The following is a 27,083-nucleotide window of genomic DNA, read 5'->3' as shown; positions in this document are numbered from 1 at the left end:
ATGTGAATGCTGGTCAAATTACTAATAAGATATGATTGAGATTCCCATGAGAAAACAGACTCCCGCTGTCAGACAGGAAGGGGAAAGAGTTTGTGAAATAATCGGTGTGATGCCAACTAGAATCAGAATTTGCTTGATTCCCACTTCTCTAAGTCCTCAGGTGGGGGAGGGGATGCTGCGAGTGAGTCAGCATTGTCCTTTCAACGCTAATGGCCAGGAAATGTCTATGTTGGAGCGACTAATTGGATTTCTTTAACAGGAAAGCATCCGTCCAGCTCCATTAGCCGGTGCTAAACGTAACGGCTGCAGAGGGAGAGGCAGGTGGGAGAGAAAAGGGGGTTTGAAATGTGGACAGAGGGAGGAAGAGTTTGAAAAGAAGGGGCAGGCATGTTGTTGATGCAAACAGAGGTTTAGTTTGGGTGGGATGCAGTAGATGTTTGTTATGCAGGTGAAGAAGAAATGAAAGGCCAGGAGTGGAGCAGGGATGTCTGCTGGGTAATAAACTCATCAGCAGGAAGCTCTGGTGTTATCGTAATTCACTTTAATGCAACACTTCGCATCTGATTGCTTTTCCTGGTAGTGTCTTTGGTTACCAGACACAGTATCATAGTGCCCTTAGTCTGCATGAAAACAAACACATTCATGTAGTCTTTTTCACTTCTTTCACTGATGCACACTTATGGTTGAAAATAGCTAATTTGTGTTTTTGAAATAAAGTAATTCATTTAGAGTAATAAACTAATGCTGTTTTGCCTGACCAGTGGCCATATTTGACAGTCATTATTATGGTAAAACCGAAAACGTAGTGTAACAGGAGGAAAGAAGTAGCATTTTTATGCATGAATGTGTCTTTCAAAAAGAAAGGGCTCTTTTTTCTTTCCAAATCTAATTAGAACTCACTAGCTTTTTCCAGAGCCTCCCACCAAATCTCACTTCTTCTTCCTGATGAAGACTAGATTATACTATATAAATCGTAGTCTTGGATATTATGATGGGAACTTCCAACATCATTTAATCAGAAAAATATACAATATAAGACAAACGTTTTTCTTGTGTATTTATTGCGTATTGTCTGTTGTGCTTCTTGAGGTTAACACGAACGAGTAAAAAGGCGGGACACAGATGGGCCACGATTTACATTCCTCTGAGCAGCTCTCGACATAAACTCATAGAAAAGCTACATTCAGCAACACAATGCACAGACAGTCAGGAAGAGCTAAATCAAACCTGGCAGCCTCGCCACCTCAGGGCGACCGCTCCCATTGGCATCTCATACGTCTACTGACACGCTGCGATGAAAAGTGTAATTGGGGGACCCTCCTATAGACTATGGGGATGGTTAGAGACCCTGGAAGGAGAAAACCACTCGTTCTTCAGAGACGGATCATGGAGGAACAGTGGGGCTACTATGCTGCCTGTAAATTGAGCCTTTCTTCCTGTGAGAGGGTGCCATGGTGGAATGCAGCACATTAATGTGGACATGGGTGGGCTTCTCATTCCTGTCATAGCATCCCACTCTTCCATGTGACCCTCCATGACTTTCTCCTCTCGTCTTTTTGTCTCCATGCCTCAACATTGCGGGAATGCAGAAGTTAGTTTCTTCACCAAAATGCTGGTACTTGTAATCTAAATTAATCCTCTGTCACAGCTTCTCACCTCGAGGTTCTGTTGTATCGCAGTCCCATCCATTTCTGGGTTTTCTTCGGAAGTTTTTCCTTGTACGATGTGAGGGTCTAAGGACAGAGGGTGTCGTATTGTCATACTGATATTCTGTACACACTGTGAAGACCACTGAGACAAATGTAACATTTGTGATATTGGGCTATATAAATAAACATTGATTGATTGATTGATTTCGGGTTCATTTAAATAAAGAAATGTTATCTTTAATGTTCTGATCTTCATTACATAATTGGTCCACCAGAGAATACTTAAAGAATCCTTATCAGAAGTGTTAGTTACTGCTGTAAAATTCCTCAAATTAATAATCGTAATGGACACAAATGGGATACTGCCAACAGACTTTCCACATCTTTTTTTATCTGTTTAAGGTTAAGGTTTGACCGTCACTCTTTTATTTGATGGATTTCGGAGGATTGACAGTTACCAACTCAGCTTTCAATCAGACAAAACCGCTCCTTTTAGAGGTTTTGAAACTAAAGACAATTTTGTTATAACACAAAATATATTTGCTTAAAAAACATTAACAAAATGTACTTGGACATGAATTTTGGCTGCAAAAGGGTTGAAATAAAGTAGAAAATGAATTGAGGAATACAACATTTAAGAGACAAAAGGAGTAAAATGACATACCTTTTCTTTATTTGCGTGCAAATATTGAGGTTGATGGTGAGATCACTGAACATGTTGAATTATTACTCAACCACAACCATATTTTCTTTCTATTTTTCAGCATGGGCTAATGTGGAAGTGAACATGGAGGACAGAGTGGAGGTGTACAGGGGAGAAATGGCGCAGATCGCCTGCATGTTCACATCGTCTGACGGTGTCGGCGACAACGTCATTCAGTGGTTCTACGTGAGTTTCATCAAGCCTGGTGCACTCTTACACAGAGAGGTATGATGTGTCCACGCAGGCAGTGTTTCATGTGTTTGAACTGTGACCTTTAGGTGACACGGACGGGTGAGAGGCAGAAAATCTACTACCAAGACAGCACCATAAAGGTTATGGAGAAAGGCACGCCGTTCACAGACCGGATCAGTGTGAACGGTACCGGAGCCAACGGAGAGATCGTGTTGACGGTCAGCGACGTGCAGCTGGACGATGAACTGGAGTTTATCTGTGTCGTCAAAGCTCTGACGGATGGGACTGGGGAGGGACGCACAAAGCTGAAGGTGTTCGGTAAGATTTAATTTGACATGGCCTGTTTTTTCTAATGGTTTGAATAACGAGGGAGAAAATGGCAAACATTACAAAGCCCACACCTTGAAGGCAGTGCTAATAACACCGGATTTGAAATGAATAATAAATGACCCCTTGAAGAATGTGTCGTACAACATGTGGCTACTTGTGAACCAGTTTTTAACTTTTCCAACTCTTTCAACAACTTCATATTCATAACTCGTTCATCATATCTTATCTCATATTTTCTTTAACCAGAAAATGTATTTAGATATTCTGAGCATTACATGTTATCAGATTAATTCAGCATTTCTCCATACCTCAGATATTATGTTTAAAAAAGTTAAATTGTGATCGTTCCAGAACTTTTGCCAAATTCAACTCAAATAAATATTCAAACTCGTTTTGCTCCCATCATTTTTTAGCACTTTTCCCTTTAGCCAATAACCTGTCACTGACACGTCAACTCAACACACAACAACAACAACAACAGACACTGAAACTACAAATGATCAGCTTCCCAAACATAAACCTTTTTTTGTTGGAAATGTTGCCTTTTCTGGTTCTTAATTCATTTCTTAATTCCTATGCAGAAACACCAGGTAGTCCCACTATCGAGGGTGTGCAAACGGGGATCTCCGTCCATGAAGAAAACCCATCCAAGGTAACAAAGCTTTGAATGGCGAACATCAGAGTATAAACATGATGAAATGAAGCTACAATTTTATACTTAAAATGTTGCCTTCTCTTCTTCTCTCTCCTCTCCTATAGATTGGAACCTGTGAGGTCAAACATGGCTACCCCAAGCCGAACATTACGTGGTACAGAAACAAAACGCCCATACGCGCTGGTCAGGATGGTGAGAAAGATCATATCAACATCGGGAATGCATTTCTACACTTATTTAGTCTGAGCTTAATGCGGTTCAATGCATTTGCTCCATTTCCTTATCTTCCCTCGTGTGTTTGCAAATGTTTCTGTGTCCTCCAGTGGTGAAGGTGGAGCCGAGCATCACCACTAAGTCCAGTGGCCTGTACTCGGTTAGGAGCGAGCTGAGCATGAAGGTGATGAAGGAGGACAAAGACGACCTGTTCTACTGCGAGGTCACCTACTTTGTTCCCGGAGGATTAAGGATGACAGAGACCAGCCTCATTAACATCACTGTGTACTGTGAGTTCCACACATAGTTTAACAGCAGCATCGTTCCTTTCAATGAGAGACAATCACAGCTGTAGAAACCAACGGAGCCATTTTGACCGCTGGTATGAAACAATATGTCATCAATCTATGTCGACACAAGAGTAGTATACAGTATTTGTCACCAGTTCCATTATCATGCTGATATATAAGCCTCCACTTGGAAATATAGTTTTATGTTCTATCATTAACATTGCTTATGCCAAATACACTTCATATGGGATAGATGCTGAACAAAGCACAATAATATATTTATATATGTATTCACAACTTTCACTAATTATAGTTCTAGTTTGATATGCAGCACCATATATATATATATTAAGTGCGGTCCCTGCTCCATTTGTCTTTCAGATAAGGGGTCCTTTCCCCCAAGCACGTTTAGTTCAGGAGCGGTTGTGGCCGTCACATAATCCATCCACAACTCAAAGTGTAGGTTGGTGGTCTAACCTATCATTCCTCTCTGTGTTTCAGACCCCTCCACAGCTGTCAGTGTTTGGGTGGAGTCACCAAAGGGGGAAATCAAGGAAGGGGACTCCATTGAACTTCACTGCCAAGTCGACGGGAATAAGCTATTCTCAATCATATCAATTTCAAATGAAGTAAGAAAATCTACTTTGTGCTCTTTATTTATGCACATGGAAAGACAGCATTATTGTGAATACAACTTACTTATATACTATGTGATCTTTCTGATCACTATCCTCCTCGGCAGAAAGAGTTATTGACGTCAAAATGTAAAAGTTATGTGTTGATCAAATTCCCTTGACATTTTTAGGATGGTGTTTCTTGGGAAAACAAAACGGTGGTGCTGGAAAATGTGTCCCGTCTGGACAGTGGAGTTTATACATGTACCTCTACGGACACGGACACCTGGGAGGACGTCTCGGGAAACACCACTGTGTTTGTCAACTGTAAGGAACCTGCACAGATACATTAGTGACCATGATATTCATTACATTTTACCAGCAGAATGAGTGCATGCAACAGGTTTGATATGTTCTCTCTCCCCCTGCTTTGTGTGTAGATCTGGATCCAGCTGTCATGATACCTAAGGATGGTGTGGAGTTGTCCCTGGGAGAGGAGCTGACGGCCACCTGTAACGCCCTCTCTTCTCTCCAGACACACACAGTCTGGTTTAAGGTCACTGACACACAGCAGTACAGTAACAGTACACTAAAACCACAACATTATTGTCCTATACAATAACTAACACTCAAATGAAAGAAATAGCATTTAGAAAACCCTTCAGACTAGTGTTGCTTTGTGTCATCAGGTACTATGTTTATTGTTGAACAGATTTATATTGGGATGAGACTACGCTTTTATTTTAGTTTTGAGAATGTAATAGTGTCAGGTGATCAAAGAGGGAGAGGATTTTTTGAATAGTTTTCTTCATAACCTCGTGTAAACAGATTGTTGAAGCAGCCGTCTGATCTACTAAGACCCCTGTTTATGTGTGTGTTTGTGTTTGTGTGTAGGATGGAGAGAAGGTTTCAATGGGCCACAGTTTGAACGTGAAGGATGCTTCATTTGACACAGCAGGGACGTACAAGTGCGTGGTGACTGTTCCTGAGTTCGAAGGAATGGAAACCAGCAACACACTTAATGTTAACGTCAATGGTAATCCCGTTACTGATACCCAATTATAATTGAGTCTCTAATCAATATGTTTTCCAAAATATTTGAGGTTTTGAACTTTAACTAAGTTGTTATTTCTTGCTGTTATCCTTGCAGGCCCACCACAGATCATAGCACCAGAGTTCACAGAGTTCGAGAAGAGTTTTGAGGATATGGTGGAGCTGAGCTGTGATGTCAGAGGTTACCCTGCTCCCACTGTCATGTGGTCCACCTCTGACGGAAAGGTATTACAGTACAATGCATGAACACATAACGAAAGTAGCTGATATGTAAAAACAACGAGAGAATATAAAAGCAGTGCCAGAAATAAGTAAGTGATGTTTGTAGGTTTGATTTGCTTGATATTTTTTTTAAAGGTTGTATAATTAGTGCTCTATCTTGAGTCAATAAGGAGACAATTGAAGTTGTAGGTGGATCTAATTTTAAATGTGACCTGTGCAGAAGAAAGGGAAACCTTTGTGTTAACTGTTTTGCGCTTTTGTGCCAGATCCCTGATGCAAAATCGAAAACGGATACAGAGGGCGTCCTTCAGAGTGTGGTCAGCATCAAGGTCACCTCTGACTTTACAGCTTTCTGTAACGCCTCCAACGCTTTCGGCATGGACGCCGTGTCCTTCAACATCACAGCGAGTGAGTTCCTCCTGCTGCTTGGGTTTCATGCTCTGTGTTTTTTTGTGTACGTCTATATCTGTTCCGTTGTCTTGCCCCGTCTTTCTGTTCCTCCCCTTGTTGTCGGTGTTACTTCTTTCCTTTTTTTTTTTTTAACTTTGTCTGTTTTCAGCTAAACACACTCCCACACCTGACACCACCACTACTAGCACTGCCATTCCCACAGGTAAGACAGTCACTTTGCCCTGTCGGCCCCCAACCAGTCCACTCAAGTCAACTAGAACACGTTTAGAAATGAGTCTATCCAAAACAATGCATTAAGAAGGACTGACTGAGAGTGAGAGTGATGCTTCTGCTGTCAGTAAAGTTTATTATCTTCATGTTCAGTGATCCTTCCTTTACTTCACGGTCCGGCTGGGCTGATGTGAGTTAATCAAAAAGAATAAAAGCTAGAAAGGGAAATCTTAAAAGCTGCAGAAATGATATCTGAAGGTCACTAAAGCTGTGCCTGTAACGAGAAAGAACTGTGATTTCCTCAAGGTATTTATCGTTTCTAAAGGGTGATATTGCTCCAAGGTGCTTGTAAGGGTATTATGGAATTAATCTTATGTTGTTTATATATGGTCTTTTTTCATCTTAAGTTTTACACATTTTGTAAAAATGAGGGGGTATTTAATTGTATGCCATAAAAGTAATCAACTAAAGCAGATAAAATCATAGTTTACCTTCTACATACAGCAGTGTTATGACTATTGCATTTTTGTCAGCATGATGTTGTTATACACATCACACAAACGCACACATGCATCAGTGTGACTCTAGAAAGCAGCTGATACGTTGAATGCACTCAGAGAGAGTCTCCTGACTCCCATTACGGGTACCGCCTTGTGTTTACTCTCCTCCTCCTGCCTCCTCTCTCTTACATTATGCCAGGAAATATCCAGCCCCTCAGAGGAAAACTGTTATTGGTTGTTGTTTCTGGCAAAGCGCTGGTTAAATTAGATCAACCAGGGCTGGCCGGGGAAATGACCGGAGTGCTGCTGACCACATAGATGTTCAGCTTCGTGTGTGTGTGTGTGTGTGTGTGTGTGTGTGTGTGTGTGTGTGTGTGTGTGTGTGTGTGTGTGTGTGTGTGTGTGTGTGTGTGTGTGTGTGTGTGTGTGTGTGTGTGTGTGTGTGTGTGTGTGTGTGTGTGTGTGTGTGTGTGTGTGTGTGTGTGTGTGTGTTATTTATGACATCCACCCACCGACTGATAATTATGCTCATGTGGTTTTTCTCTTTCAAACCTGAACCAGCTCCAAAGAAAATCAGGAAAGGTTTGTATGTTATGGTACTGAGGACTCTCCATCTCAAAGAGCTTCCCTCCACAGCACCTCCCTCTCTCGCACCTCGCAGCATTCATCAGACCCCCCCGCCCTTTTCTGCTGGGCAAAGCATCAAACTATATTTGAGTTGTTTATCTTCACCTCTAGCTGTGCATGTTATCATTTATAAGCGCACCTCTCCTCCTACACTCCTGAATGATTTCCTTTATTTGGGTTGCCAGGTTGAGGTCTCCTGAATGAAGCTAGTGCTGCACTCTCTTTTCGACACACTGTACTGCTATCTACTGTTCCTGCACAGCCTGCTGCAATCCTGAATCCAACCTTTCTGCGTCATACCATCATTGTATTCATAATCTAGTGGCAGTGAGTAACCCTGTGTTTGTTGTTGTGCTTCTTCTCCACCAGAGGGCAGTGGTGTTATCATTGCAGTCATCATAATCTGCATCCTGCTGCTGGCCATCTTGGGTAGTGTGCTCTACTTCCTCTACAAAAAGGGCAAGCTCTGCGGCCGGTCTGGCAAGCAAGACCTGTGAGTAAAACACGATACGCCGTCACACATTTTAGTATCAAGCATTATAAATTTTTAAAGTATCTAGATCAATCTCTGAACTCATATGCATGTTATTTAAGGTGCCAACTAAAGATGTTTGGCCAGAGGACAGACAAGGCCAAAGTTTAAGTTCTGCTGGTTTCAAGAAAGTCTGAACCCTACTTGGCATTAAATCAGATATAAAATAAATAGCAAATACAGGAATACTGATAAAAAGACTTCGATCGTAATTTTATTTCAAACTTACACAATTTAACATGATTACAAGAAGCATGTGATTATTTTTGCTGTATAGTTAACACACACACAAAGCTGCTGCAATATAAATGTTTACAAAATCAATAGATTACATGTTATATGAAAGAACCACTGGTAAGGATCACCAAACCATACACAGACACTGACAACCTGAGAAACTTAGTGCAGCTCTGAGCAGGATTTCCCCCTAGAAGTTGGTTAAAGCCAAAAGTAAAGTGAACATAAGACTTCTGTTTCTCAGGAGAACACAATCTGGACACAACATGAAGGATAATGTTGTTACTTTGCTGCTGGATGATTACATAAGCAACTGTTTCTCTGACAAGTTCAACACCTACTTGAAATGTGATTGAATGTTTGTACTACTCTTCTACGCTGTAAAGCATTGTTTTTGTACATTAATGTTAAGAAAGGACTCAAGGGTGGTGCTGGCGAAGTAGATAGGGACTTGGCTTGGCAACTGGAAGGTCACCAGTTCAAGTCCCGGCCAAGTGCGCCCTGAGCAAGGCACCGTTCCCCACACTGCTCCCCGGGCGCTGTTCAAAATGGCAGCCCACTGCTCCTAACACTAGGATGGGTCAAATGCAGAGAAACAATTTCCCCACGGGGATTAATAAAGTATATCCTATCCAATCCAAGAGTTTTTTGTTCCTGCAGCTCCAAAGAGGTGTCCAGCAAAGATAACATTGTGGTGGAGATGAAGAGCGACAACACGGAGGAAGCTGTGCTCCTCGGGGTCAACGGAGAAAAGCAGCCTCAAAACAACTAGGTAGATATTAAAGTACTCTATGATGATGCTGTTTTTTTTAATGTGATAGAACCATTAACATATCCGCTCTCCCTCTGCCCTTTTTGTGTGTCTTCCCCCAGCAGTGAGGAGCGTACCTGGATGAACAGAAGTGAGGAGGAAACTGCGGACACACACAGCTGCTCCAGTTCCTGCCTCTCAGGCTCAGAACGGCCAATGCTTCCCCCACAGCCCCTTATTAGTCGTCATGGTAAAGCTCAGTCGCCTGCTAGTATAAATGATCACGATGCACGACTGACACTCAAATGTTCTCCGAACTGCAACTTTAGCTTGACTGTCCTTTTTATCCAGCACATTTCCTCTAGAATAAGCTTTAATGAGAAGAAGTGATTTGATCCCACCATGACAAAACTCAATTTCTAAAATGACACCAAGAACTATCCTAAGCCTATAGTTCGTATTACCACAAGCGTTGTATATTGCTGATTGTCCGCAGAACAAGATTTGGAGCACAACATTGACCAGGGACTGTTTTTATATCCAACTAGGCATCACCTCAGGCAAAGTAATCACTGAAGAGCAGCGTGAAACAGGTCTTTAACAAGTGTACATATTATAACCTATGTATATATTTCTTTATTTAAAATGACAATATAGAGAAAAACAACCACAAATAAATTACCAGATAGCGTTTTTATTTTGTTTGGGTGCTGTTTATGGACAGAAAGAAAGCTTAGGTTAGATGTTTTGTTTATTTCTTTTTTTGTCTGTTTCCTGTCGCTTAAGTCTGCACACTGAATTTTATGGCGATGCAATGATGCGTCCGCCTGCAGCCAGTTACAGCCTCACAACGTTTTTCCTTTTATCTCTGAAAAAAAACCTTTTAGGTCATTTAAGTTTATCACACATCATTCGCATTTGTTGTTAGCTAACACACCCCAGTTTTAGTATTTTTAAAAAGAAGATATTTTTGTGAGACGGGTGCTTCATTTAGTCTGTTTCTAGACCTAGAAGGGTTAACATTATTTGTAGTTTTATGTTTTCTTTCCTTCAGTTTAGTTTTGTTATTTTCCGTGTTGAATCATTATCAACAGCCAAGTTGAAACTACAGATGCCTTAGCAATTCAACCAAAAGCCTTGTAGGAATATAATTAGTATTGTTAGTTTTATTTAATGTTCAGTGCACTGATTTCTTTGTGTTTATTCATGCAGTCGTGTTTCCCGAATGTGAAACAGTGGTTTTGTTTAGTGTGACTATAGGTGAATGAAAAGTATTTCTGTCGCTAGTTATTTTTTCCGGTAAGGATGAGGGTCGAACAGAGTTTTGGTCCATATATATGGTTCCCAGCATGCAGTTGCCCTCATTAGGAAAATACACGTTTCTGTTTAATTAAGTAATTCATTCATTTATTGACTGAAACTTGAAATAATTAGTTGGCTTCCTAAGAGACACAGACCCCCCTCAGATATGACGACTATAGCACAGTATATGACTTTCAGAGGAGGGGATAATGACTGTGACTCCACATATGCAAAGTTGGCAGACAATCAAACGCACTGTTTGGTAATGTGCAGGTATGGTCCATACTTGCCCCCCGTCCTACCACCGGTTGGTCTGTTTTGTTCTGCTGTTTTTTTAAGAACTACCACTGTTCAATTGTTTTGGGTGTTAGAATTCTGTTAAATTCCCTTTAATGCCTTGGAGTTCTGAAATGTAAAATGAATGTCAATTCAACAAATTCATTGTTTGTAGTTTTTGCAAATTATACCAAATAAAGATTGACTGTTAAACGAGAAGAAGAGCGTACAATGTTTCTAAGTTTGAATGTGATATATATTAATCAATTGCATATAAAAGCCTTGGTTGTTAATGGTTAGCAAGACTAAGACGTGAACGTTCGTTATTTATTAATAAATAGGCAGTTTCAACGCATCTCTTAGTAATGAACTAATGTCAGTACACTTGGAGTAAAGCAATATGTTGTCAGCACATCCTGTCGGTACTTTTAGTCAATGCAAAGATACACATTAATAAACTTTCTAATCTGAGTAATGAGATAATGTGCTTGTTTTTAAATGTGTCGAAGTTGAATGGCAACTTGTCGTTAATTGTGAGTCTTGTTTGGATTTATTTTGTGGTCAATACCAGTAACGCTAAAGTAAACTGCATCAGTTCTGGAATTGAATCCAGAACTGAGAGCGTATTTTGTTATGCTGGCTCACTTCATTGGAACTGTCATTCAAGATGTATTAGAAACCCTGGTATAATAAGCCATTACAACGTCATGATATATTTAAAATGGACTTAGTATAGCTTTTCATACACAAAGTTTTTCGAAGGTCATTAAAACTTGCAGTGTAGTAATAATCAAATAAAACTAATCATACCCTAGTATTTTGCAACAATTCAATGAAATTCATAAAAATGCTCCAACAAATCTTAACTATTTCATAGGAAAATAGTTACATGTACAAAGACACCGAAATATAAAATGCAGGCAAAGAATGACCTTGTAGTTCTGGCAGCTACAAGCTAAACCCATTTACTCTGCTGTACAGAAGAGACACGTGATAGCTTTCGTTTATAATTTTATTAACAGCACTGTGCATACTTCCAAAATGATATGAGCTTTAAAAATCATCAACAAGTTAATGAATGCCTTTTACTGATGAGAAGCGACAGGCTACGTGGACCAACGGCTCCCTCTGATGGCAGAGAGATGAAGTACCCCAATACAGGCTGCGGGTCAGGGGCTGGAACGCATCGAGCATCGGAGGCTGAGTACTGATCCTGGACCTGCTTTATCTTCCAGGTCGGAAAGACAAACGAGACTTTTCTCAGATGCTCATACTGTGCTCATAGATGAGGCCTGATGCGGCTGACGAGGCAAAGAAGACATAATAATACAAGCAATACTGCACAACCTTCTGAGATCAACAGGTACAGATCAATACCAACACATTCTCTTCAAAAACGGACTCTCACCATGATGAGGATCTCTGAACATATGGCACTGCTCACAGAATTATTCACAGAAGTAAACAAAACCTTTGGAACAAAATACATTTACAGGAATGCAAAATGAAATAAAAACAACAATTTCTTTCTTTTCATTTCTTTTTCTTTAGAGTGACAGTATCAAAGCACACATTGGTATAATGTGCGAAATAAAAAAAGGTAAATAATACAAAACAACAATAACCTCTTCAAAGCATCAACAACACATTGGTACAGTCTGGAGGTTTGGGGACCATTACCCATCATTCAAGACGTTTCTCAAGGCAACTAGGAACAAAAACAAGAGAACTAGAGGAGAGCCAGAGAGAAAGATGGCTTCCAGTCAACAGACGGCATTACCCAGAAAAAGCAAGGGCTGACAGTCTTCTTCATGATGGCAGAGGTTCATGTACCTAAAAGCTCCTTGCATTGGTGTATCTTGTTCATTCATAGTACCTGGAAACAAAGCTGCTGTTTCTAGTCCTGCCAATATGGAAAATAATACAACAAATGTGCAAGTTCTAGTGTAACAAAAGAAGAAGAGTATTAGGCTACTTGTGTGACTTCATTGAGCGGATACTTGTGGCTACATGTCGCCTGATGAAGAGTCGGCAGGTGAGCGGCTGTCTGTGACTCTGAGTCTCCTGGGGGGGGGGGGGATAAACATTATTCCTGAGTTAGCTCTCACAGATGGCCCGAACACTGACTTTAATGTAGACTTGGGGGTGAGCCAGCAAACCCATGAGCCTACTTAATAAAAAAAACAGATTCAGAAACTCCCACAGAGAATAGAAATGTATGTGATAGAAGCCTGAGTCTGTTACACAATGTCTGGTTTCTGTAGCAGAGTCTCCTTGTAGAGAATCATACATCATTAAAAAAAAAGAGGGTTTAAACCACTGAAGATTTGACCGCTTGCAGGCTCACAGGCTGCTTGTACTTTCAAGTATGCTACATTACGGACCAGAGAAACATGGGATACTGTCACTCTAAAGAAACAGAATGACGGTTAAACACAATATTCACAAATGTACATTTAAGGCTTAATTGTTTAGCACTAACAATAGTAGCAGCAGTGAAGCACTTCTGAATGAATTATAATAACAATATTTATGATCATATAACAATAATATATTACCAAAAGTAACTTGATGACGTTTTCTTTTCCTTTTCCTTCTCACTGGACTGAGCTGGAGACGGAACACTTTGACCAGCCAGCCAATGAAGTTAGACAAAGACAGAATGTTTCAGCCACCAGGGATCACACAACACGAGCCCGTCAATACTGCAGGGTCGTCAACATTAGCACGTCCTCTAGTAATCTCAGCGCCGGGATCTACAGTGAGAGCAGTAGTACGTATACTGACTGTAACACCACATTCATGTTGTTCATTTAGGAGCAGAGGAGAAGTCTGGCGCACACACACACACACACACACACACACAGAAACATGCTCACATACACAAACTCGCACATTATAAAAACATACTGCCAGACCATAGTCCAGACCCCAAACCATCGCCATGCTACTTTGAAAAATACAACACGACAAAACAAGCATGTTTATAAAAAAAAAAAAAAGTACCAAAGCAACGTTGTTTATCAAAGGCCATTACAGACTGAATCCATGATGAAGTGCTCTGCCGCACGTCTTCAAAGCTGCTGAGTGAACTCATGGTGAGGAGGTCGCCCCGACTCTTCCTCACATGAACGTCTTCCTCAGTCTGAGAAAACGGTCAAATGTAACCTGGTCCCCGTCTACCAACATCGCTTGTACCCTCAAAGCTGAAGTCATTTTTTTTTTTTTTACATACTGTATATGCACGTACTGTATATATTACACATATTTAATATATATTTACTCATATATTACATTTTCATATAGACATACATTTTTAGTTTTATTTGTGAGGTGTTGGTTACATTTTCAGCAATAGGCTTCAACTTGAAAGATACGAATCTGTCTTCCTGACGTCCTACGAAAAGTCTCGCGCCACGCGGCATCCCATCATTGTTCCGCACACGCTCAGTCACCCCCCCGTAGATGTCTCGTGGGAAATGAAGAGGAATGCAGTAGCGGTTTAGAGAAGGCCGGACACTGTTGAAAGCGCATGGAGTGCAGGGCGCTCTGGAGTAACAGCCAGTTAAAAACCCACAGGGATGTCGGGCGTCAGCACAGAGGTAGTGCTGCAGGCAACCTTTACCCAACCAGGCTGTGCCAAGCTAGGGCGAGAGAGCAAGACACGAGAAAGAGAGAGAGGCACAAAGCGTGCTATGTAAGAATATTCGCGGTGGAAGGAATAGAGACGAACTCGCGTAGGATGTTCCTAGCCATTTCGATATTGTTCTGTGCAATCATCAGTGCTTTCTGGATGTCCTGCTGAGAGTACCCCTGACTCGCAAGGAGCTCGATCTCGATGCTGATCTGAGGGTTGGCTTCTCCCCCTGCTGCCCCACCGCTGGGGGGGGCAGGGACGGGCGGGACAGGGCTGGGCCGGTGCTCAGAGTTGATTCGTCGGGGCAGGGGCTTGGGAGGTCTCTCTGGGGCTTCCACCGGCTCGGAGAGGGCTGGAGAGAAGAAGAGAGGGGATTTATATATTGTTGACTTTTTACTTGAATTATCCAGATATTTTATATTCTTTTGTTTATATTTGATAGAATATTTTTTATTTTTGTATCTATCTGTCCATCCATCCATCCATCCATCTAAACCTGAAATAATATAAACTCCTTTGAAATACTCTTAAAGTAAATCTTAATGTTCAATGACCTATATTGACATTTGACTGGAAACCATCTCCAACTCATTTCATCCTGATTACCAAAATAAAGCCCCCTGAGTGTTTGTCTGCAGTAAGCTATGAGTGTTTTTAATGATACTGTATATACGGTGAACTGGTTGACCTTTAAATCTGCAGCAACCTATAATAAAGCTCCCATAGAGAGACCAATTATAATCCGAGAGCTTGTCAGCTTGTCTGAGAGACACTTAATTGGTCCTCAGATATAAAAGGTTCAAGTCTTTAGTGGGACACAGACAGCCGGCAATCATCACACTGTAGGTAGAGCATGTCAGCTCACTGCAGACCGAGAGATGAATATTACTCATAGAAATGCTTTCCGACTGTCTTCTACATAATGTGTGTTGCAGTGAAACGTCCGCAGACCGGTCGGTCACCGGTCAGTCCAACGGCAGGTTTCTCTCAAGTCCTGGAGGAAACACTGTTCTGGTTTTAAGGTCACTGGGCTTACCGAGTAGCTCTCTATAATTATTCTTCTCTACCCTTTGCACATACTGAGAAAATTAGTTATGTCAATCAATTCATTGTAATTTATCTAAGTCTATTATTAACTTCAGAGAGCTTCCTGAGAATCAGCAGGTAGCAGAAAAACCTCTTAGTGGACTTTTCATGCTGCTCTCCCAGTCAGAGGGCTTTTGTGATAATCCAAGATATTGATTAATCAGCTATTTTAGTATGGACCTGCACTAAGAAGCTGCTTTTATACATCCAATGCATTTTATGAAACAAACCAGTTGCCTTATAAGCCACCACTAATGTAAATGAATGTCACATCATCTAATAAAAGCACATTTTAAAAGGGTCAGTTCATCCAAGTCGCAAAAAGTGACCTAATGGTTTCCAACCATTTACTCAGAATCCTCTATTTAGCGGTCACCAGTAGCCTTTGACTATGATATGCTACTGGATGGCGCCTTCTTTCTCAAATTGTCTTTCAAATAATTTATACAGTTATACATCATTACAAACTAGCTCTGGATCATGTGCATGGGGCAAGTATGCTTACGTGCTGCAGCTCCAGCATCCAAATCAAGAGAAAGACGGCTGAAGGCTGCTGTGGAGGATGAGCATGATGAGGAAGATGAAGAGGAGGAAGACGACGCCCCGATTTCTGAAAGGGTCCGTCGGGTCGTGGGCATCGGCAGCCGCGGTTTAGGGAAGTCGTACCCGTTCTCCTCCCCCCCCTCCTCCCCCTCCTCCTCCCCCTCCTCCTCCTCCTCCTCTCTGGGACCGTTGGACAGCGCCAGAGGGGGCAGCTCGGAGTAGTCTGGGGCGGGGGAAAGACATTTATTAACACTTACGTATCTGACTAATTATATTTAGCATATTCTTGGGACTACTCATTTACACAGGCTGCTGTATTCACCTTTTTAAGACCCTTTCCATACATTTTAAGACCTCGTCGCCACTTCGAGTTTTAATTAGAGTTACATTGGCGACACACTTTACCTCACATTATACAGTATTGATTGTCCTTCCTCCTTATCTTTCAACCATTTGGACGCAAACTTACATTTCCCAATAACGATGTTGTTTAACAACCGGCGTAAACGGACCCGATAGAACCCTGAACAGGACATCGCGCGCTCACTGCTCGATAGCGCGCGATGTCCTGTTCAGATGACATCAAATCCAACGGGATGTCATAAACAAACTACACAGAATCACACTACACACCCACGCAATGATTACATTCAGGCACACTGTAGAACACAACCTCTTTGGACCAGTTATATACTTATTGAAAACAAGCTACAAAATTAAATACCTTGGAAAATGCCGTTTAATACTTTTTAATAGCCTTAATTTTCGATAAATGGATTTATCAATTTTTAATACTTTTTAAGACCCCGCGGACACCCTGTTTTCTCACATGGTGGGGGTCTTGTTTTGGAGTGAAACTAATATTCACAAATTCAGGTTGATTGGTTGAGAGACTGTTGTTCAACCAGGGGTTCAAAAAGCAGAGATCAAATGTGTAAACAGGAAGCATATAGGTTTAGAAAGTGACACATTCTGCCTCTAAACTGATTGGATGGAGGAAATCTAAATACCTGAATCTCTGGCTTGCTGGGCCCTGGCCTGGATGTCGTACATGGCTTCATACATTTGAGGTCCATCCTCCACTCCAGCCATCGGCAGCCTACAACAACAAACAACAATAATGAAACAACAACCATAACAAACTGCACTTATCAAAGTAGTACAGATGTGCGACAGGTGGATTTATTGAGTGTTTTGAGTACCGTGAGGTGAGTGCGGAGGCTTGTGTCTGCAGTGCTGATGGAGGCTGTGAAGGCCTGGGGACGGGGGGGAGCTCCCCTACAGGAGGAGCAGTAACGGGGGGCAGGACGGGGCGAGAAGAGGGGATCATGTACTCCGACTCTTCCTCACTGTCACGGGCCTCCTCTCCTGCCACTGGCCTCTGGGCTGGAGAGGGTCTGGACACAAACAAGCACACATATTTAAACTAAAGCTGTATTCATGGATGTGGAACTATCGACGGTAAAAGGCTAAACGTTTGTGGAAGAAACAACAAGCATTAAGAAAAAATTGTGTCAGTCAAAGTTGAAATGCTCGACGCATCCGTCCTCATAGTGCCAGTCAATCCTACCTGATTGCCAGGGAATAGATGGCGTTGGCCGAGGCCGAGGGCTTCACTTTGGGGCCGTCGTAATCTGGACCGGCTGGAGCCGCAAAACTCTGTAAAGGAAGCAGAAGCTGAAATGTCAGACATTTTAAAGAGGAGCATTTTCATTATCAAAATCTTTAAATCAAACAATGATTACATTTAAGGAATAGATACAATCATTTAGTGTGTTCTGTGGTGTTCTGTGGTGTGCTGTGGTGTGCTGTGGTGTGCTGTGGTGTGCTGTGGTGTGGTGTGGTGTGGTGTGGTGTGGTGTGGTGTGGTGTGGTGTGGTGTGGTGTGGTGTGGTGTGGTGTGGTGTGGTGTGGTGTGGTGTGGTGTGGTGTGGTGTGGTGTGCTGTGGTTTCTCTGACCAGCTGGTGGTCCAGACTGAGGGAGCTGTTGTTCTTCTGCGACTCTGAGCGGGGGTCCAGAGCGGAGGGCAGCGCCAAGGGGAGGGAGTGTCGGTTGGAGAGTTCCCTGACGCCCGCTCGAATGTCCACCCCCAGACTGGACACCTGGCTGGATGAGGAAGAGGAGGAAGAAGAGGAGGAAGAAGAGGAGGAAGAAGAGGAGGAACTGGGGGCCTTGGGAACAGGCCGGGAGTTCCAGTCCCCCAGGGGCCGGCTTGGGGGTGTGGGAGGGAGCTTATCTCTAGGGGGGTCCCCAGGAGTGCAGGGCAAGGGCCGCCTCTGCAGCCGTCCATCGGGGGCCGCCCCGGCTACGTGGGGGCGGTCCGGAGGGGGGGGGAGGGGGGAGATCCCTCAGTGCTGGGGGCAGGGGAAGAGGCTTGTCTTTGTGGTGAGATGCTGCCTGGAGGGGAGGAACAGAGAGGGGGGGGGGGCTCTTTTAGAGTACACACAATATTGATGTGAAACAAAGAAAACACAGTACTGCCGTCTGCTCCACTGGAAAGAATCCATTTAGCAGCAAAAGCACTGTGTGTGCATTCATCATCTTAATCGACAATATACATAACAACAGAAAGCACAGTGTTGTTCATCATCTGCACACAATCCGGCTTCCCATCTACAGTTTCCATTGATCTACATTTAAGCAGAAATGTGATCGGGGTAATATGAATATGTGAGTGAGTAGAAATGCACTCCCAGACGTCTCGTATGCAGGATATAAAATACAGTGATTAGTGAGGCTGTCATTTCAACACTACTTCAGTGAAGGGAGTAACAAAGGTACGCATCGTTTGAAAACCAAGCTACCAGCTGTAAAGCAGAATATTATTAGTTTGGCTTAAGGGACAAACTAATGTTAGGGTGACTTTGAAATGGCTTATATGTTACAAAGATGGAAAGTGATAGTGCTTGTATTAACATTATGTGCAAATGACATCAAAAGAAAAAATAACATTCTTCTATGACAGCACTCTTTCCTGTTGTCCTGTAGGCCCCCGACCCCCCTGGAGACAAACACTGGACAATCCAACCCAATATTGAAAATGCTTTGTGACTGTGAAATAAGTAATGCTTTAACTACACTTTGATTTGAACATCCCCTCTTGCCCGAATGAGGCGTTCTCTTGCTTGTGTATGTTCAGTTACCTTACTGGTGACCCCGGGGCTGGAGGCCCCCGGCGGGTTGGGAGGTCTGTGTGGTATGAGGTCTAGTCTGGGCGGCACGGGGGGCAGAGAGGACTGAGGAGCCATGGACATGGGTGACGGGGGGCGCTCCACCTGGATCAACAGCACAACACCCATCACATCTGATCAGCTACATTTCAACAGACCGAGGGTTGTCTAATGGCGGGTTTGAGGAATACGAATTAATGACTATTGGTTCCAATCAAACTTAGGTTAGAGAGTGTGGGGGAAAGGCAGCGCTTTGAATGAATAAAGAAGAACATTTTGCACAACAGTGCTCATTTTCTTCTCCTCAAATGGCCACATCTAACGTTTAAAATCATTGTTTTGAGCTGCATGGCTTAAAATGTCAGGATTATGTCGGGAAACCTAAGTCCTGATCGTGCAACAACAACAATAGTTCCATGTGCCATAACATTTGACTGCACAGTTCAATGGCGTAGATTTCTTTGCTCATCAAAAAGGAAAGAACAAATCTAAGTTTGCTTGTTTTAAAAATAACAAACACAAATCAATACAACATATTTATGAAGTACAGCCATGTACTTCAAAGTGTACAAGTATATTTAAAGAAATGGTCAAAGATAAGAAAGAGACCGGGGCAGCAATGAATGCCATAGAAATTCCAGGGACCACTTCAAAGTGTGTGTGAGCCTGATCTATATGCAGCACACACAGTTTAAAAAAAGAAAAGAAAATGCCCAACATATCAAACACTGAGGCACAAAAAAGTTACTACCTTGACACCATGAAAGATGGAGATGAAAGACCTGAGATATGAGGAGTGATCCTGAATCTCAGAAAATATGAAAGGGGGGAGGCAGGGAGTATTTCATCTGTAGAGAGATGGGTCTCTCAAAGACAGATAAGATACGAAGACAGAAGAAACCCAGGAGGTGCGCTGAGGGCGTCAAACCAACGCAACATTTAATCAACTCTCGAGGTGCCATGACTGGAAGCTTGAGGGAAACTGATATCACTGTCTTTCTTAATAAAGTTAAGTCTTCCCACAGTATTACCTTTGAACAGGCGAGTTTGCTCATCATGAGGTGGGGGTCTTCAAGTCTGTCGTCGTCATCGTCGTCATAGCTGGGTGACGGAGCCCCCTCAGCCCCGAACATGCCCCTGCAGGAGCCCCCGCTGTTGTCCTTGGGGTCAAAAGGATCCACAACAATGGGCTCCGTACCTTTAATCTCACAGCGACAAAAGGGACATCCTGTTCCCTGACCCTCCGACTCCTGGAACAAAAGCACAAAGGCAGATGTTATGGGACACAGAGATGAAAGGGGGTGATGTGTTTTTATATGTCCGCCACGTTTGCCGAGAAAAACACTTGGTGAGTGTTCCTCTCAACAGGTAGGAGGCGTGACACTTCACTTGAAGCGAAACACCCACACAGACCTGTCCACCCACTCTTACCTGCCAGGCGGTGAGACAGGAGGTGCACATGAGATGACCGCAGGGCTCGATCTTCACATCCTTGTCGTTCTCGGCACAGATCTTACACAGCTGGAACGTAGAGCCCATCTCGCAGTACAGCTCATATTGCTCCTAAGGGGGAAAATGAGACAACTGAGTTTTCGTTGCCAAAACACAGTAACATCATACGATCCTAACACCATCTGAGATCATTTCGAAAGAGCCCGGAAGGATCTGGAGCCAAGTTAAAAGATGTGGGGGCGTATTTTTAGTTTCAGTCCTGTGCTCAAGCAAAAGGGTTCTGTTCATAAACAAGTTTTCAACCCCTTGAGAAGACATGAAAGCCCAAGGGTTGTTTAAAGATATTTCACAATTTACAGTTGAATCTTGTGCAGTAACACGATGCGTGCTTCAATGTGATGACTGTGTGACATTCTGAAAGACAGACGGGGTTTCCTATTCTTCTTAACAAGACTGGAAGCTCGCGCTGACAACAGTACAAATGGCTTGAACTATAAAAAACATTCTGAAATGCAGCAATATCTTTTTTTATGTATGAGAATGTAGCTCATGCAATGTTATGGCTTTGGAAACACTGTTGAAATAAGACGACATTAAAGAAGATGACTTCAAATGAAAGCCAAAAATATAAAGTTTAAATGTTGGTATTTTAATATATCTTAATTGTCTATGTGAATGATTTAGGCTTCTGCAACCTTTACCTCATTTAAATTAGCTGTGGCTTTTTGTCACAGTGAAGAACCTGTTTTTAATACGTAGTATATTATTTCTTAAATATAGATGTCAGACATAAAAAATGGCTATATGTTAAAAGGAGTCAGCTATACTCACCCATGACTAACTTAGTTCCTGTGCGGTGTATTTTGTCATGACTTTTACTTCCTTTTGGTCATGCACTAGACGGTAACATCAATATCTTTTTTCAACCAAGATCTTTATGTGTATCTAAGCTATTTGTCCGTAACAGTTAAATGCCAAAGGTCAGTGAGAATGTATGACGCAGCGTCCACACGGCGGCGTGGGTTGAAGCTTGCTGGTGGGCGTGTCTGAAACTCGACCAACAACCAATCACATGAATCTCCCGCCCTGGACACACAAGCACGCGGTTTGATTGGCTAGAGCTTGTACTGGCCTATAATTTGATTGGCTGACGCTTCAAAAGTAGAACATTCCCCTTTTTTTTTGGAGCGAGCAACGCGAGCAAAGCGAAGCGACGGAACCACAATGCAATTCGGCAAAGCGCGACGTCACCCCATTCAAAGTGAATGGGCAGAAGTGTTGAAGCTTCAACGCACGCCGCCAAGATCCAGAAGCACGCTGCTCTGACCTGTGTGACTTTGATGTGGTCTTGAGGTGAAGGCTCACACAGTCCTGTCAGATCTGGGTTTTGGGTCCGACCATCTGGGAATAAATAACTGGGGAATAACAAAATGAGAAGTTACGCACAGTAGCCTTGGGCATTTCATTTTTATTTAAAAGTTAGCCCCATAATTAGTCAATATGATTATACTTCATGTACATCCAACAGGCTGCTGCATGAAAACATCTGTTCAGTCGTTCACTGGGTATTTTAATATCAGCACAGAGATGATGATGATGATGATGATGGTGATGGATGATGATGATGATGATGATGATGATGATGATGATGATGATGATGATGATGATGATGATGATGATGATGATGATGATGCATGTAGAGTACGTGACTATTTTATAAATGGGCCAGATGGTATAATTACTATTTGATAAATGTTTGTAGATGCAGGCGATATACTGGATTGATTACAGGTGTGAGCAAGCCAACCATAGCTTTCCTTAAACAAAAATAATCAGCACTGTCATGAAAAGATGTGTTTCATGCCAGCCAGCTAAAACAGTGACTGAGCTGCACATTGGAAACCAACAGTTCAGTTCTGGTTATGATAACGCTGCAAAGACGGGAACAGGCAATATGATATGGCTGGATTGTTTGAGAGCTGAAAGGCAGAATCATTGTGGCGGGGAAAGCATAAACACATACTTTAAACAGAGATGCATGCTTTGTGGGAAGAGAAGAAGAAAGAAAAAGAGACATGGTAGAACAAAGAGAAGTTCTGCATATGACAGGAAGCTTAACTTATAGACCATTTATTAAAACAAAAAAAGACCCAGTTACAGAGACACCGAGCAGAGTTAAGGGTGGCAATGATCAGAACAATTGCTGATAGGAGTGTGTCAAACAAATAGCAGATGGACTTACAATCCTTCCCTGAAGCCGTCGATCAGGGCCTGGAAGAGCGGTTTATTGTGGGGAATGGTCTGGAGTATGTTTCCATCTGCGGTCACATAACCGATGGCCCACTGGCCCAGCCGGGTGCAGCTCAGTCGGAATATGTAACTGAGGAGGAAACATAAGACATGAGACAGAAGACATGCTAAAGTGTTGTCGACAAAGGGCAATCAGATAGAGATACTGTATTACTGCCACATATTGTGCTCATTGGTTTTCAGCTTAGTTCCAATGTAAACAATTATGTAAAATGTACAGATCATTGAATTCAGTCCCCTCAGGAGTGTGTACATCGGGTTCACTTAGAAACAGGTTTCAAGTATGCCTGTACATTTGAGTGAGATAAAGTAGGTAAAAGAGCAAATATGTAAGCTGAATAATGCATGGGAATGTCAAATGTTTGTTCAGACTGAACAACAAACAAACAAAAAAGTTAAAAAGATAAGAAATCATATCAATAAGACTAATATGGTTTGAATAGGAAAAAACATTTCAATAAAATAATCATTTGTAACCTGGATTTATTGTATTGGCAGAATCATATGGAGAGAGGGCACCCACAGACATGTATTCATCTTTTAATTGGATGGGCAGTGGTGGGTTTTGAGGGTCTTTGCCCATTATTTATCATCAAACAAAGACACGGTGTGATGTCTGCGTTTTATAATTATGCTGCTTAAAATGTTCCCTGTGGTGTTTTTTAACCACCAAAAACCATTTGGAGCTGTGGCTTCAAGAGGCGGCATCAGGCTGGAAAGACATGCAGCCACTCTTCCCTGTGCTCAACGTGTTTTATGTCCTTGTTTTTATGTTGAGAATGTTGTGTCAGGAAATGACCAAATAAAAAAAATCTGGAGTTTTTAACACCTTTAAGAAAAGGCCGGTTCATTTAATTACATGTTACAAGTGCCTTGCCCAGGGACACAACGGCATTCTGACTGCAGTGGGGTTTGAACCCGTGACCCCCTGATCCGATCATCAACACACTAAGTGCACAAATGGAGAAGGTAGTGTTGTTGATAGTCTCTACGTTTAGTTTGGATGTGGACCAAGTGCTTTACCCATAATACAAACAGAAGGCTGTAATTAAGAGTTTCAAAATGCTGCACACACATTGGCCAATAACTGAACGGATGTGGCCCTTCATAAGCCAAGCCTCAACAGTGACATCAGCTTTCAATCCACACGCACGCACGCACGCCTTATCTACAAAGCCTAAACCATGATAATTGCATGTGTGCATGATAGCATTATTGCCTTAGGTAAAACTGATGATGTATTAGGCTGTGTACGCTATACACCCCCACACACTAACACATGTCTCTTCAGCAGGGACAAATGTAGGACATTGGAGATTCGGTATACCACAACCAAGCTGTTGCCGCTCTAATCACATGAACGTGGTTACATGAAATGTCTTGTTAAGTTTCAACAATGGAAATAAAAGTTTGTTGCAAACACAGCTCACAGTGTGCTGATAGAAGTTGATAATGGACCTTAAACTATATATTTCAAGTAAATGGGAGGACACCACACACCAATAAGCAGTAAATGACACCACATCTTTATTTAGATGGTGTGACAGGGTGTGTCTGTGTGTGCATTCACATGGCTCTTGATATCTCACCTGCCATGCTTGTGGATAAACTTCTGCAGCCGCGCTTTGACCTCATCGTATGTGAGGAAGGCCATGTAGCCGGGGTGAGTAACTGCCAAGCTGTTCCAGTTCCGCAGCAGGGACGACCAAGGCTACACACACACACACACACACGCGGGAGAAAGAGAGGGTGACTCACTCAGTTGATACGTGAGTGAATAGACACGGCAATAACAACACGAGCAGAGTAATGAGAGATAAACTGTGTTACGGATGACACTGGAAACAACCATTTACTGAACTTCAGTGTGATTTACGATGGCTACCTGGGTCAAGCAGAGTAAAATGCTCCTTAAAGCTGAATTTGGAGCACTTTAAACAGCTAACTTGGTACCACATAATGAGGAAGATTAAAAGGGAAATACGCAGGCTGCTTCCCATAATGTATGTAAAGCAGAACACTTTTTCTTTCTTTAAAAACCACCAAGATAACAAGGCTTGAAGCAAAAATAGTCAAATAATTCATACAACTCCGTAGAGCGTGGTAGTGAGAAGATGTTTTCACGGTTAGTCTGGTGTGAAAGGAAGTAGAATTACACATACACCACCTACAAAAAGATTTGCAAGGGCACGGTACAGGCTAATCACAAAGAGGGACTATTCTGTTCCCCGTGCATTTCCAACATATTTGCACACATTTCATCTGGATATTTATACTTTTTGCCCAAAGGAAGTCACAAATCAAAACTGACTCCTTTGATGGACTCAAGTTTAACATTTTGTATCTTATCTCTCTTTTTAGTGTAATTGCAGACAAGTATCAGGGTTTACTAAACAGCAGGGTGCTTCTGACTAACTGACTTTATGTGACTACGTAATGTAGCTGCACAATTCTTTTTCAGTCGCCTCTTATTTGGACATTATTTTTAGATGATCTGTTCGCACTACATGAGAGCTGTTGATAATACCCCCAGATCATTGAGCCTAAAGATACTGTATGAAACATTTGAAGGGGCCGATAGCAATATTTAAAAAACGCATCATTTCATCTCCAGTGTACTGCATATCAAGGACAGAGCTCAAAATGGCCACAGGCTCACTTCCTATTCTGTGTTTGAGGACATTTAGAGGAGGTTTTTTTTTCTGTTTGAGGGAGGGTCATAGGAAATGTCTGTAATCTGTTTAGGCTTCATTAAGCCGATCAGTGCTGTGCACACATTCAGCTGGGATAATATCACTGAGGGGAATGAGCAACACACACTACTGCAAGCCAGATATGACGCAAGATGCTTTAGATAATACAAATTCAAACAGAGCAAGTTTACAGTGGTTTACAGATGATATGGTATACAACATCAATGTTTCCCATAGAAGTGTTTATTATAATTCTGTTATAAAACACTTGCACTAAATATAATATCTGGAGATAATGCCAATATACCCATCCTCCCCCCTCCATTTCCCCTAACCCTTTTTACAGCCCTACATTTCACAATGATGCTCAATTCTATGTGTGTATGGGAGTAGTTTGGTCCTTTAACTACAACATTGCATCAGGTTTAGGCAAAGTAAAACTGTAGGACATAATCTGTGACGCTCTAGGGTGCCAACGTTGTTTGGAAATTATACCACAAATGGTCAACCTTGCTATTTATTATTCATCTGACACTAAGAAAAGGATATCTTATAATGACAACATGACACATAATGACTGTCCTTGAGGATGCTCCTTAGTGTTATCACCACCTGGAAACCCTAGACCTGCCTGTGCCTTTTTAAGTGACAACAGCCATCACAAAGAGAGGACCAAATAATTGCCAAACATTTTGCATCTGTAATGTGCGAGCAGAGACAATGCAAGAACTTCCGTCCCGCCAGACAGCGTGAATAAGTCAGCAGTCATCCTGCTAACAAGTTGATAGGGTAAGTCAAAACGTGACAAATATGTTTGAGTTCATTATGCGCTTCTCATATGATATTAGTTTCCATGACAACGGCTTATAGACTATGCTATTAATTACTCTCCGTCTTCTCAATCACCCTCTTTCATAGCACATATTTCTCTTTCATCATCTCAGACTGTAACTATGACAAATACATTAGTGCCGTGTGTGTGTGTGTGTGTGTGTGTGTGTGTGTGTGTGTGTGTGTGTGTTCAATACCTGGAATAGCCTTGTGAAGATGTCAAACTCAAAGACAGAGATGTAGTCGTTGCAGGCGAGGTCGATGGTGGACTTGAGGGCCATGGCCTCCAGTCCTGAGCTGATAGAATGAAACTCATGGAGAGACTGACGAAATATCTTCCAAGGCACAATGGTCCTGGAACACACAAACCATGACGAAATCCCCTTTAAACAACGTAATATCTTTTATCCTGACAACAATACAGACGTCTTGTGCTGAAGCATGCTCGGCTTTAAAGATGCAGATATGGTATCGGACGATAAAAAAAAACACCTAGGGAGTCATTTGTTACTAGCCATTTCATGCTACTTGTCAGCAATGTGGCTAAATAATGCTCCAAAAAGGAAAAAGTGGCAGATCTTGACATCAAATAA

The 27,083-nt window shown here is 42.1% G+C and overlaps 2 protein-coding genes across 5 annotated transcripts in view; one reads left to right on the top strand and one right to left on the bottom strand.

Moving 5' to 3' along the window:
- mcamb (melanoma cell adhesion molecule b) overlaps nucleotides 1-11,012 on the top strand; it is a 36,083-nt gene extending 25,071 nt beyond the window's left edge. The window contains exons 2-17 of one of the 4 annotated variants that reach the window (XM_034097431.2): nucleotides 2,414-2,538; nucleotides 2,631-2,862; nucleotides 3,456-3,526; nucleotides 3,634-3,721; nucleotides 3,853-4,032; nucleotides 4,534-4,661; nucleotides 4,838-4,973; nucleotides 5,087-5,202; nucleotides 5,541-5,682; nucleotides 5,797-5,924; nucleotides 6,188-6,329; nucleotides 6,481-6,534; nucleotides 7,604-7,624; nucleotides 8,039-8,162; nucleotides 9,099-9,210; nucleotides 9,312-11,012. In XM_034097431.2, coding sequence (XP_033953322.1) covers nucleotides 2,414-2,538; nucleotides 2,631-2,862; nucleotides 3,456-3,526; nucleotides 3,634-3,721; nucleotides 3,853-4,032; nucleotides 4,534-4,661; nucleotides 4,838-4,973; nucleotides 5,087-5,202; nucleotides 5,541-5,682; nucleotides 5,797-5,924; nucleotides 6,188-6,329; nucleotides 6,481-6,534; nucleotides 7,604-7,624; nucleotides 8,039-8,162; nucleotides 9,099-9,210 — 1,799 coding nt within the window. In that variant the 3' untranslated portion in view covers nucleotides 9,312-11,012. The remainder of the gene's footprint in view (nucleotides 1-2,413; nucleotides 2,539-2,630; nucleotides 2,863-3,455; nucleotides 3,527-3,633; nucleotides 3,722-3,852; nucleotides 4,033-4,533; nucleotides 4,662-4,837; nucleotides 4,974-5,086; nucleotides 5,203-5,540; nucleotides 5,683-5,796; nucleotides 5,925-6,187; nucleotides 6,330-6,480; nucleotides 6,535-7,603; nucleotides 7,625-8,038; nucleotides 8,163-9,098; nucleotides 9,211-9,311) is intronic. The other 3 variants (XM_034097428.2, XM_034097429.2, XM_034097430.2) reach the window with 3 other exon arrangements.
- Nucleotides 11,013-11,765: 753 nt separating this feature from the next.
- The window catches only part of cbl (Cbl proto-oncogene, E3 ubiquitin protein ligase), a 34,068-nt gene continuing 18,750 nt past the window's right edge, over nucleotides 11,766-27,083 (bottom strand). Inside the window, 14 exon segments of the mRNA XM_034097078.1 lie at nucleotides 11,766-14,756; nucleotides 15,996-16,256; nucleotides 17,044-17,132; nucleotides 17,236-17,430; nucleotides 17,604-17,692; nucleotides 17,993-18,367; nucleotides 18,369-18,431; nucleotides 19,178-19,309; nucleotides 20,236-20,454; nucleotides 20,636-20,767; nucleotides 21,984-22,071; nucleotides 22,899-23,036; nucleotides 24,556-24,677; nucleotides 26,688-26,844. Coding sequence (XP_033952969.1) covers nucleotides 14,461-14,756; nucleotides 15,996-16,256; nucleotides 17,044-17,132; nucleotides 17,236-17,430; nucleotides 17,604-17,692; nucleotides 17,993-18,367; nucleotides 18,369-18,431; nucleotides 19,178-19,309; nucleotides 20,236-20,454; nucleotides 20,636-20,767; nucleotides 21,984-22,071; nucleotides 22,899-23,036; nucleotides 24,556-24,677; nucleotides 26,688-26,844 — 2,356 coding nt within the window. The 3' untranslated portion in view covers nucleotides 11,766-14,460.

Source organism: Pseudochaenichthys georgianus, chromosome 13 (assembly GCF_902827115.2).
Source record: "Pseudochaenichthys georgianus chromosome 13, fPseGeo1.2, whole genome shotgun sequence".
Lineage (NCBI taxonomy): Eukaryota > Metazoa > Chordata > Actinopteri > Perciformes > Channichthyidae > Pseudochaenichthys > Pseudochaenichthys georgianus.
The sequence above is the reverse complement of the archived record's forward strand: the minus strand, read 5'-3'. Positions and strand labels throughout refer to the sequence as shown.